Source organism: Phalacrocorax aristotelis, chromosome 2, assembly GCF_949628215.1.
Source record: "Phalacrocorax aristotelis chromosome 2, bGulAri2.1, whole genome shotgun sequence".
Lineage (NCBI taxonomy): Eukaryota > Metazoa > Chordata > Aves > Suliformes > Phalacrocoracidae > Phalacrocorax > Phalacrocorax aristotelis.
In genome coordinates, this window is record NC_134277.1 from 145,797,572 (window position 1) to 145,809,524 (window position 11,953).

General features: G+C 36.1%; 1 protein-coding gene across 3 annotated transcripts in view; it reads left to right on the forward strand.

Annotated features, from left to right (window-relative positions):
* Nucleotides 1–9,699, forward strand: part of FZD6 (frizzled class receptor 6) — a 34,337-nt gene extending 24,638 nt beyond the window's left edge. For all 3 annotated transcript variants that reach the window (XM_075085573.1, XM_075085572.1, XM_075085575.1), the window contains 4 exons: nucleotides 2,174–3,191; nucleotides 5,296–5,444; nucleotides 6,723–7,151; nucleotides 7,658–9,699. In XM_075085573.1, coding sequence (XP_074941674.1) covers nucleotides 2,174–3,191; nucleotides 5,296–5,444; nucleotides 6,723–7,151; nucleotides 7,658–7,814 — 1,753 coding nt within the window. In that variant the 3' untranslated portion in view covers nucleotides 7,815–9,699. The remainder of the gene's footprint in view (nucleotides 1–2,173; nucleotides 3,192–5,295; nucleotides 5,445–6,722; nucleotides 7,152–7,657) is intronic.
* The last annotated feature ends 2,254 nt before the right edge of the window (nucleotides 9,700–11,953 follow it).

The window sequence follows — 11,953 nt, forward strand, 5'->3', positions numbered from 1 at the left end:
TTATAAGTTTCTTAAAATACTATACGTTACAGCATAGATTTTGCTTTGGTTTCTGATCCCTAAACTAGGGATGATCATACTTACTTCCCGGCATTTTTATAAATAATTGCTTGTAAAATAATGAAATATAAAATAGTCTTTATTTTAATGGACACACAGCATTAAATAGTAGAAGCCTTATCTTACTCCTAACTGCTAGAATGTGCAAATTCAGTCTTGTGTTGCTTTTCCTGTACTGTCTCTTTTTTTTAAATTTCACCTTTTTCTCAAAGATGTTCATGTGTCTGTTCCAGAGAGAAGACAATTAATACTACATTTGGGGAAAAGATGAGTCTATGTATATTAAATCAAAATCAGTGAAACAGTCCAGTGTAATCTTCTTGAGATTCTAAACTTCAACTGCAGATATTTGCAACTGATTAAACCCAGATGTTTTGGGTTGTGTTTTTTTTTTTAACATGTCAGGGCAAGAAGTACAGGAAAGGAGCAGAGAGTGGAAACTGAAATAATTTTTCTAACCCCTCTGCAGTTGCTAATCTGCGATATGGCTGAGGGAGAGCTGGGACAGTGGTCCTGTGCCATGACCTCTGGTAGAAATCTGTATTGGAGTGAATATGACAGATGACATTAATGCCATTCCCCTTAGTTCTGTGGAATAATTGAAGTTGTGGGGTTTTAAAGCAAGAAGGTATCAACTTTTCACATCTAGTGTGAGCTTCCATGTGACAGTAGTGCCACTCACTGCAGCAAACGTCTTCAAGAATTGTTTGGAAAAATTAGGAAAATTACAAGTGAATCCAGTTATTCAATGTATCTTCCAAATGATCTTTTAATCAAATTCAATTTTTGCAGGAATCACTGCAGCTTTTAATTATTCTATTACTGCTAGTATTTACTGAAAATGAACCTGCTCCATTCATATGTGAAATGATGTCTCCCCAATAGCCAATAGAGAGAAGTCCGTGTAATGCAGGATATTCTTACAGGAGCAGACATCCTGCTGCTGGAGCCCATGGAAGAGGGGCTGGCATGAAGACAGGCAATAACCAGAATCCTGAGATTCACACTCTTGTGTTCTTACAGACGTGCATAATGCCTATTAAAACACGGGTGAATACAGTTCACACTGTTCCCCTGCATACTGGTCTGGCCCACGGTTAATGAAAGAATCTGCTACAGAAGGCATTTTTCTTAATGATTAGTCTCGATTTATTTGGACAGCGTGGTAATGCAGAGAAACAAAGAACTGAAGGGTTTTCTAGCTCAAGCTGGGCTTGCAAACTGGCATTGAGGGACTCTTATAGTGTTTGACAAAGAATGTTTTGAGATAACAGAATCTTACTTTAAAAGCTAGAATGCAAAACTTGTTCCTGTTAAATATATACTTAAACTCGGAAGGCATATAAATATAAATCCCATTTTGAGTAAATGCTTACCTATTTGAGTTATACTTACATAATGTAGTTTGAAGATATGTCTAACACTGCTAATACTGTATTAACCATATGAAAAGGTCACATATCATGTCCAGTTAAACCCTTGAGCAACTGAGTCTTGAGCAATTTTTAAATTAACATTATGGAGCTAGAAAAAAAATCGCTAAAATAGTGATCATTTTTACAATGCTTATTTTTTTATTTTGTCTTTTTCAGTTAGGTAGTTTTATTGTTGCCGACAATGAAATATCACTGTAACACAAACAATTATAATAATCATACTAGTCAGTAGTTAATTCTAGATACTGTCAGCCTTCTTTCTTTGTTTCTTGGTTGAAGCTTGCATTTTGGCAAGATCGTTTGATGTCTCCAATAGTATACTCTTATCCAGATTTTAAAAAGCCCAACTGCTGTAGATATTTTTGTGTACATATGTAAAAGCTTAGTCTAATTCAAGACTCTAAAAGAACAATTGCAATTTGAGTAGTGTTTCATAAGCCATAAAACAACAGGTAGAGATCAACAGTTAAATAGCTGTGTTTCAATAGTCTTCTAAACTGAAAATATTTGAAGTCTGTTTTTTAAAATGCCACCTGATTATTTTCACATAATGCATATTTTGCATTATCTATAAAATTTAACGGTGCTTAGAATCAGATTTTTTCATATTTCTAAGAAATAATTGTAGTTGAGAATGAGCAATATTAAGATTCTTCCTCTTGTGTTTATTTGTGTAGACTAGTCAATTGTGATGAGACTGTTCCTGCTACTGCTGCTGTAACCGCAAATGTACATGGAATTCAGAAGACCCCAGGCCAGACCCGAAGGGATTATGGATTCTGGTGTCCACGACACCTACACACTACCAATGGACAAGGCTACAAGTTTCTAGGAATTGACCAGTGTGCACCCCCATGTCCCAATATGTACTTCAAAAATTATGAATTGGATGTTGCGAAAAGCTTCATTGGAATAGTTTCAATCTTTTGTCTTTGTGCTACGCTTTTCACATTCCTGACTTTTCTGATTGATGTTAAAAGGTTTAGGTACCCAGAGAGGCCGATCATATACTACTCCGTCTGTTACAGCATAGTCTCTCTAATGTACTTTATTGGATTTTTACTTGGGAACAGAACTGCCTGTAACGAGGCAGATGATAAGTTAGAAATTGGTGAAACAGTTGTTCTTGGCTCCCAAAACAAAGCCTGTACTGTCCTCTTCATGGTTTTGTATTTTTTCACTATGGCGGGAACTATATGGTGGGTGATTCTTACAATCACTTGGTTCCTTGCAGCGGGAAGAAAATGGAGCTGTGAAGCTATTGCCCAAAAGGCCATGTGGTTCCATGCAGTTGCGTGGGGAATACCTGGTTTTCTAACCATTATGCTTCTTGCAATGAACAAAGTGGAAGGGGACAATATCAGTGGAGTTTGTTTTGTGGGTCTCTACGACCTGGATGCCTCTCTGTACTTTGTGCTTTTGCCGCTGTGCCTTTGTGTTTTTTTCGGTCTCTCTCTTCTTTTAGCTGGTATTATTTCTCTAAATCATGTGCGGCAAGTCATACAGCATGATGGCAGAAACCAAGAGAAGCTAAAGAAATTCATGATCCGAATTGGAGTTTTTAGTGGTTTATACCTGGTGCCACTTGTAGCACTTCTTGGGTGTTATGTCTATGAACTGGTGAACCGGAAAATCTGGGAAACGACTTGGGTATTTGACCACTGTGACCAGTACCATATTCCTTGTCCTTATCAGGCAAGTAGCAGTTTCCTTTATATATTGTAAAGTTAATTGGCAAAAACCCTTGTGCATCACCGCATCTGCCGTGCAGTTAGTAAATTATTTTCACATTAAGTAATCAGTACAAGAACATGCAGTGATTAGTTGCTTTTTAAGTCAAAATAGGTGGTATCGTACTTGCGCTTTGAAATTTTCCACTAATCAAATTGATAGCACTCAGCAATTAAATTCCAACTCACAGCTCTAAAGGGAATATATTATCTTTACGATATTTGAACTTGATATTACAAATTGTGCTGGGGGGAGGATCGTTCTTCACAGTATCTATTCCTAAAAGTAGTTGCTCAGTATTTGGGTGCCTAGCTCAGTAGCAAAGTAACTAAAGTGAGTTTGCATTGATTTCAGCTGAAGCTAAAATAATGATTCTTGGAAATTGAGTCTAAATTGGATTTAAAATGTTGCTTATAACTGTAGATTTAAAATCACTTTCATGTTTTTTCTTCAAAGTGTAGAAGCGTAAACTGCTTAAAATTACAAAACAAATTTCTGGTATATTTTTTCCATGATAGCAGTCATTTGCAGGCTGATGTTCAGTAATGCGGAGAAATCTTTAAAAAAACCCCCAAAAACCAAACAACAACAAAAAAAACCCCCAAACAACAACAAACAAAAAAGAAAAAACCAAACAACTCAACAGCACTTCAAATTGCAGAGGTGTTCATGTTTCATATTTGACTTTTAAAAAAACAACTTCCTTGGAAAGGCTTTTAAAGTAAATCTGCCCATGTTCTGCACTCTCTATGGATTAAATCTCTTGTAAGTACACAAAACTCCCTGCAATCACAAGTAATTTGTGGTTTGTTTGTTTCCATTCAAGAACAAATATAAAAGGAGACACCATCACTAAGACAAATGCAAGTGTTTTGTGTCATCTTTCATTGCTTTGCACTTGCCATGTATGTTTTTACCGCAATAAACTATCATTAAAAAGAGGAATATAAACACCGGCATTATGGAATGATAAGACTTGATCCTTCTACATTCTTAAACATCCTCTATATCCTCTGTATTGAAGTCAGTGTAAGCTGAGAGCAGCACAGCTCACAGACTTCTTGGTTATTTTTGCTTCCATTACCATTCTTAACAAGTCCACTTTGTCTTCAGTGGGTTTTGCACTGAGCTCTGTATGAGCCTAAATGGCCCAGATACAAGGTTGGAAACAAAGCTTTTATGCTTTTTAAAAAAACCCTTGGTTTGTAGTGCTTAAATATAAGAGCTTGGTGTAATAAGGCAGAAAGAGCGTGTATTCTCAGCCTTTAATTAACTTGTTGGAAGGAGTAAATAGCAACAGGGAATGTTACACAAAGACATACTTAATGGGATCTGTCTCTGTAATAAACAGCGTGTGCTAACTAAGGAGTAGCTTAAAGCGGCATGCTCGGCCTTGGCTTACCTGAGTGAGCTTGTAGATTTGTATTACATGGCCAGCTCAAAAACCAAATAAAAACAAACTTCAGTTTAAGTAGCTAATGTTACCTGGCCATCAAAAATAGTGACTTTCATAGATGGGATTGGCAGATAAGCCAGGTAGCGTAAATTAAATTTGCAGCTTGGGAGCAGAAGATAATAATCTCTTACTGAGTTAAATGTCTCAGCTCCTATGATCCAGTTCTGCAAATAGGTGGATTAATTTTGCAGCAAACAGAAAACTACTATGTAGTTCCCTGCGGCTCCTTGAAGATGCTGTCTAATCTGATTAACTCCCAACTCATCCACTTAGGGTTTCTTTTAAGTTGAAGGGAATAATCTTATACATACAAGCTATCTCTGGGGAACATGGTTACTAATGCTGTTACCCCCCCCAAATTATCTTTCCTTTCAATTTGAAAGAAAAATATTTCCTTCTGACTAATCTCCTCTCTGTGTATTCAGCTGGAGATGTTAACCAGGTCTGACTTGACTGTACATGTCTAACATTTGTCCACAGTACAAGCCTCAACAAAGAACAACAGCCATAAGGAGAAGGTCTCTCTTTTACATAATTTGTTTTCTGTGTTTAAAAAATAAGTCAACAAATATATTTTCTTCTTTGCATTTAATAGACTTTGTTATCTTCTAGGCAAAGGCACTAGCAAGACCAGAAATATTTTTGTTTCTGATGAAATATTTGCTGACATTAATTGTTGGTATATCTCCAGTCTTCTGGGTGGGAAGTAAAAAGACCTGTTCTGAGTGGGCCAATTTCTTCAACAGAAACCGCAAAAGAGAGTAAGAACATTTTTTTTATTCCTGTTTTTTAAAGAGTATACTTTAAAGTAAGTCAGATTTCATATATGTTTCTTAAATATAGCTGAAGTAATAAAAATGTTGTCCTCAGACCCTTTCTTTTTCGGAGTCTAAATGCTGCCTATGGGCATCAGCAAAATTCCAGTGGAGTCTGTGGAAGTTTTACATATGCGATGCTTTTTGACAACGTTCTCAGAAGATAGAAAATATTTTCCACTGCTGATTTATTCTCTTCAAAGAGCAGAAGACATATTGTGGTGTTTAGCATTGGCTAATACCTCTCTGGTTTCCAGGCAAACGAAGGAAGATAATTTCAGCCATCAACTTAGAACCTTTCACGTGTCCAGGCTACTTCATTTGGCACAGTACTTCGCTGTGTTTACTATCATGCAGTAATAACATCCTCTGCTTTTCTCTTCTGCCAGGCTTGTCTTATTTTAAAATTAATTCTCATTGAACCCTTCTCAGTATCACTTTTATTGTATAAATCTACTGGTCCTTATTTTTTTTCTGAAACAGAATAATTCAGTTTTATTACTTAATTTTAGTAAATTTATATCTGTGGACTTAAACAGATTATAAATGTCCTCTCCATTTCTTGTTGTTGTCATTTTTTCCATACTTTTTTATTCCTTGATTATTTCATTTTAGATTATGTGTGTTAATCAGAAATTATACTGTATTTTTAGATCTTTTTTTATTTCTTTGGATTTCCCAAGGCAGCAGTCCTTAAGCTCCTTTTATTTTACATCTGCATTCCTTGATGGTGAGCTTATAGCTTCCTTTCCCTCTCCTCTCTTTTTCCATTTCCTGTAAAATTTTTCTTGTGTTTCAGCTCTTAAGTGCTTTCAGCTATAATATTTAAATATAATGAAGTCAATTGTATAACGCTTACCTTTTTTCACTTGAATGAGGTTTACTTTATGTAAAGTTAATTTGCTAACACGGCTGCTTATGAGCTAATCCTGCTTTCCTCTCTTAGATGGTTAATCCGCTGAAGTCATTGGACCTACTTGCAGAAGTAAGAAATGTAGAAATCTGCTTCATTTAATTGTTCCACAGACATAATTACTTTGGAGCCATTATGATCAGATTTTTTTCTCCTCTTTTCACATATAATTGTTTTCCTCATGTTCGTTAACACCGAGCTCAGATTGCATCATTGGTTGCTATTCTTTCACGTTTTTGTGTATGAAGCTGTATTACCTTATATCTAAGGTTATCTTCTTCGTTCAGTTACATGCTTGTGTTTTCTTTCAGTCCAATCAGTGAGAGTCGAAGAGTGCTGCAAGAATCATGCGAATTTTTCTTGAAGCACAATTCCAAAGTTAAACACAAAAAGAAGCACTACAAATCAACTTCGCACAGACTGAAAGTCATTTCGAAGTCAATGGGGACTAGTACGGGTGGCACAACAAATCATGGAACTTCTGCAGTAGCAATCACTAATCATGATTACTTGAGCCAAGAAACTGTTGCAGAAATTAAAACCTCTCCAGAGACATCAGAGAAAGAGATAGAGGCAGACGGAACATCAGCCCGAAGAGTCGAGGAAGGTGAAAACAGTGGAGATCAAATGTTACCTAGTTCTAAACTGACCGTGGATCAGGTAGAAAAAAGAAACAAAGCAGACAGCACGTGTGATATGAGTAGCTTGGCTGAGAGCGTGAAGAGAGTAGGTGAAGGAAGGTAAGATTCCTTAACTTACTCTGTTGCTTGTTTATGTGTATTACCGTTATTTTTGTAAGTTTTCTATTTCTTCTCTTTGAAGAATCAGTGTACTCTCAGTAGACAATTAACCCTCAGCAGCTGTCAAGGGTACTGTAATTCTTACAAACTATTTCATATGGCCGTGCATCTTCAACATATGGGCTATTTTTTTATTTTTTGTAGGATTCTTCTTTTCCTTTTAAGCATTGAGTGCTGGGGCTTAGCTCATAGGATATTTTTGTATTGTTGAACAGTGACCCTCAGGAAACCTGTTACTGCAATGCAATCATTTTGAGAGGTGACAAGTTGGAAAAAGAACAATGGTGACCCTAAGCTTGGAAAAGTATCCAGAACTGTACTGCGTTCTCTTGAAAAGAGTATAGCTTCAGATGCATTATATTTTCATTGCTAAATTTTTTGGTTTTGCAGTGTAATACACGGTGCTTAAAATTGACTCCCTGTGTTTTATTTTTCATTACATACAGAATAACTCCTAAAAATGATTTTATTGAATCTCCTCCATTACAAGGCAGCTGTTCCCAAATACCTGGTGTCTCACAGTCAGCTTCCGTATCGCTGCTTGTCTACTCGGCTTCAGACGCCAGAAGAGAGCTGGATTCAGGAAACAGTTCAAACCCTTGAAAGATTGAAATTTTATATGAACATTTGCAATGTATAAAACTGATACAGATTCTGTGTTACACTGGAAATAACCGATATTCTGTGCCTTATTAAAAAACACACGTATCTTGCTTTGCACTTAAAAAATGTAAGTTTTGTTGTGGGGACAGCTAGCAATAAAGTACTACATTTAATCTTATCCAGGAATAATGGAAATTGAAGTTCTCTAGGACGTGGCTGGATTGACTAGCAGTAATTTAAGAAAAAGATGAGAGAAACAAATATTATTCCCAACATAAAGAACACTTGTAATGAATTGCATTAAAATAATGCTTAGAAAGCACTGTTACTTTTCAAGGCATGAAAGTTACATCTGCATCCTTGATATTTTTAAAAACTTGTTAAATTTTTTTCTCTTTTTTACTGTCTTGAACAGCAGTATCACTTAAGGGATACACAGATTTATAAAAACTCTGAATTACGTGTCATGATGTATTAATTATAGCACTGTTTTATGGTAGCTTGTACACTGAATATGAAAGGGAATCTGGAATTATAGTGATTTATTTTGTACATAAAAATGAATTTTGTAAATAGCTGACTGCGTAAGGTCAATATTTAGAACTACTGTTTTGTATGTATTGTACAAACTTGGTAAAGCTAATGTGCTTCTGTTGGGCGTTACTAAAGTCAACAGTCCTGTGGTGATCAGACAATGTTGTTTAGTTCTGAGTAAAGCAGATATATATATATAAAAAACTCTCTATGTATAACATGCACCAGACAGTGTGCGTGTGGGGCAAGACTAGTCAGACATCTGTGCATCCTGTTACAGGGATAGTGCGTTAGAGGCAGCACTGCTTCAGAAAAATGCTTCTTGGAGCCCCTCCTGGTGTGGTGTTCCAGTGCATCCTGCCAAAGAAGAAAACACTTCAGATGGCTGGCGGCGTGGGGGGCGGAAGCTGAAGTATACGCTTTGGGTTGTTTTTCACTGAGCTGCAGTGGAAGTGTGTGTTTCACGTTGTTTCTATGCAAGTAACTTAATTTTTTTTTAACTCTATAGGGAAATTTCTTGCAGAAAATAAACTGTTGAGTTATTAAAATACGGGCTTGTTTAACAATATATTTTCTGAAAACAAGACACTTTTTCTACAAAGCTTAATTTTCTATATGCTACAGCAATATATTTTCTTTAAATCAAAAACGTCTTCCTTTATGTAGCCTTTTCTTATGATAGGGGCGTTCTCAAGAGCAAGTACTACTGATGTGGATAAGAATTTTATCATTTGGCTCTTAAGAAATCCTGGCTCCAGTGAAGTCAATGTGATTTATTACTTGAGATAACTTAGAGCCAGGATTTTGCTGTTTCCTAAACCTAAATATCCATGCATTTTGTAAGACCATTCAGCATCTTGCATTTGATTACTCACAAGAATATTTCTCAATATTTTGATAATACTATGTGGAGAAATTATTGTGTTCCAATTTGGGCAGCATTCATGGCGATGCTTTGAACAACCAAGCAAAATTGCGTGGTACAAAGGTCATGTAAATACTGAGGACAACAGGAACTACAGTTCTGTAAACCAAATTTATTTGTTTTATCCAGCATGCATTAAAAATGGAATGTATTTACCTTTATATTATGGCACCGGCATTTTAACATTTTAATTTATTGCCTTAAATGGGACATGCTATTTCTTTTATAGTTTCCCCATTTAAAATACACAGAATTCTTGCTGTTGGGAGGGACAGCGAGAAAGATCTGAGAAGTTTCCTGTGATAGTGCACACTAAGTACCCTTCATTCTTGTAGTCATGTTTGTAAACGGGTAACTGTACACGTGTTTAGTAGTTTTGTTATTACTGTCTTTGTTAGTAATAAAATATACTGTTGTATTGTAAAAGCTTCCGAGTTGATATTTCTTATTACCTAGATGTAGGATGTTTGTTGCTGTATTACTGTAGTATTTTTGCACTTCAGGCGCTTTAATATATTTTTTCTTAGAGCTGTGTGAGGCAATAAGTATTGCAATGTTTTTATCCCTCCTGTGTAAGTGAGAAACTGAGACGGAACAACCCTGGGGATTGTTCACATGAACGTGGAGAGTGATGGAGGAGTGATGAACTGGACTAGTTTTCCCTCCTTCCCTCCCTCCTTTAGATTATAGGCTATATTTCCACACTATGCCCTTGCTCAACCTTCTTAAAATATTGATACACATTTTTAATTGATTTAATATTTTCCCCCTTTTTAGGTAGTTCACTAAAAGTCATGCTTTTGTGGTAACTGCTCTAAAAAAGATGAATACAAAGTAATTTTGAAGTTAACAGCAATAGCAAATTTTCAAAGAACTGTGAAATACTAAGTAGTAATCATAACATTCATTGGAAGTGAAATGCGTCAGTGGTAGCATGAGACCGCAGCGCTTGTGTGTTCCAGTGCTGCTGTACCAGAAATAACTGTACAGAATGTGAATTCCCAAGGTGACCTTTATAGCTAAAGAGATTGTGATTCCTGGATGGTTTGACCTTGAAATACCTGAGCAGCAAGTGGAAAGTTAACCAGCTGTTTGAATGCCCACAAAAATGATGGGGGGAAAGAAAATGAAAGAAAAGAGGTGCAGAGATGAGTGAGGGTATGGAAGGCTGCCTTGCAGCGGCGGACTATAAAGAACCTCAAACAGTTTCTCTACCAAAACGTGTTTGGGTTATTTGCTTCCATCTGTTATCTGACCAGAGTTAGAACAGAAAACAGACAATTCGTATTAAACTGTAAGAATAACTTCTTACTGGAACACCCCCGTCAACTTAAGTCAGTTAATCGAGACTGGCAGTCTTCTGAAAGATGCACCATAAATCCAACAATTTAAAAGATTGATACAGCCTCTTTAGTCTTGTTTTCTGCCTTTGCACAAAGCTAGAATAAAGGATACTGACAGCTTCTCCAAGCCTTAAAATATGTGCACCCAAATGGTCTTTTGCTTCTTTTTCTTACGGGATCTCTGTCACAAATCACTTCAAAATATACATTACGCTGAGTTTTGAGGTTGCATGGAAAATCTTTCAAAGCACAAGATAAATTTAACATACTAAATTATTTTTGATCTGAGATTACCACTACGGTAGTTTGATGGTACATTTTGTGTAATCTCTGTTTTACTGTCCTATTTTGCTATTTCAATTTTTTTTTGTTGTGAAAATTAGGATAAAGTTTATCTAGAGTATAAAACAAAGCTACGCACATATTTGGAAAAAAAAGTCCAAGTTTGCAAAATGAACCCAGACTATGGGGGGGGGGAGGAAAAGTATTTTGTTTCTATTTGTAACATTTGAAAAGTGCTATTAGCACGTAATAAGAAAAATATCTGCAGTGTTTAAAATATCTTTAAATCCTATTGCTTTTTTAAACTTCAAAAAACCCCAGTTCAGATGCTGAAGCATCGTACTTTTTTCCTTGCCAATTGTTCAGCTGATTTACAGAGAACTGTAGGTCCTTTTTCTTTACAGGATGGAGAATATATTTGGTTTAAAGATGGTCAAATCTAGCTGAATTTCAGAAGTGAGAAAAATATTTAAATATGAAGAGTTGAACTTTAATAGATGTTGAACATTCTACAAAGCACCGAAGAATGCAGTGGCTGAACAGGACGAGGAATCACGTTTCTCTTTGAAGTTTGACCACCCAGTCTCAGTGTGCAATTTTAGATCCCTGCACATCAAAGGAGAAACGCTACATCCCTCCGGTGACACTGGCCGCCTGTTGAATCGGTCTTTGAAGGTCTCTGACCGCCCTCTGTTTGGCTGCGTTCACTGGTAGAGCTCTGCCAGTATTAACCACTGGTATTCGCAGTAATTTAGGTGGCTGGCACCAAAGGTATTTTAGAGTATCATAAGCATAAATGTAATTTCCTGCATGTTACTTTTTTTTTTGCACTTATTTCACTCTTATTTTTGTCTCTTATCATACTTCCCTATTTTTTAATGGATTAGATTTTAATTAAAAACAAAGGAGTTGAGCAACCTATACCACACCTTTATGAGCTGTCTGCTTTGTGTCCCTAGAAGCAGAGCTCAGAGTATTTTTCTCCACTTCTGTATATTAACTGGATTTTACTTCCTATTTAAAAGTACTTGAGATGCAAAGTATAATTAAAAGAT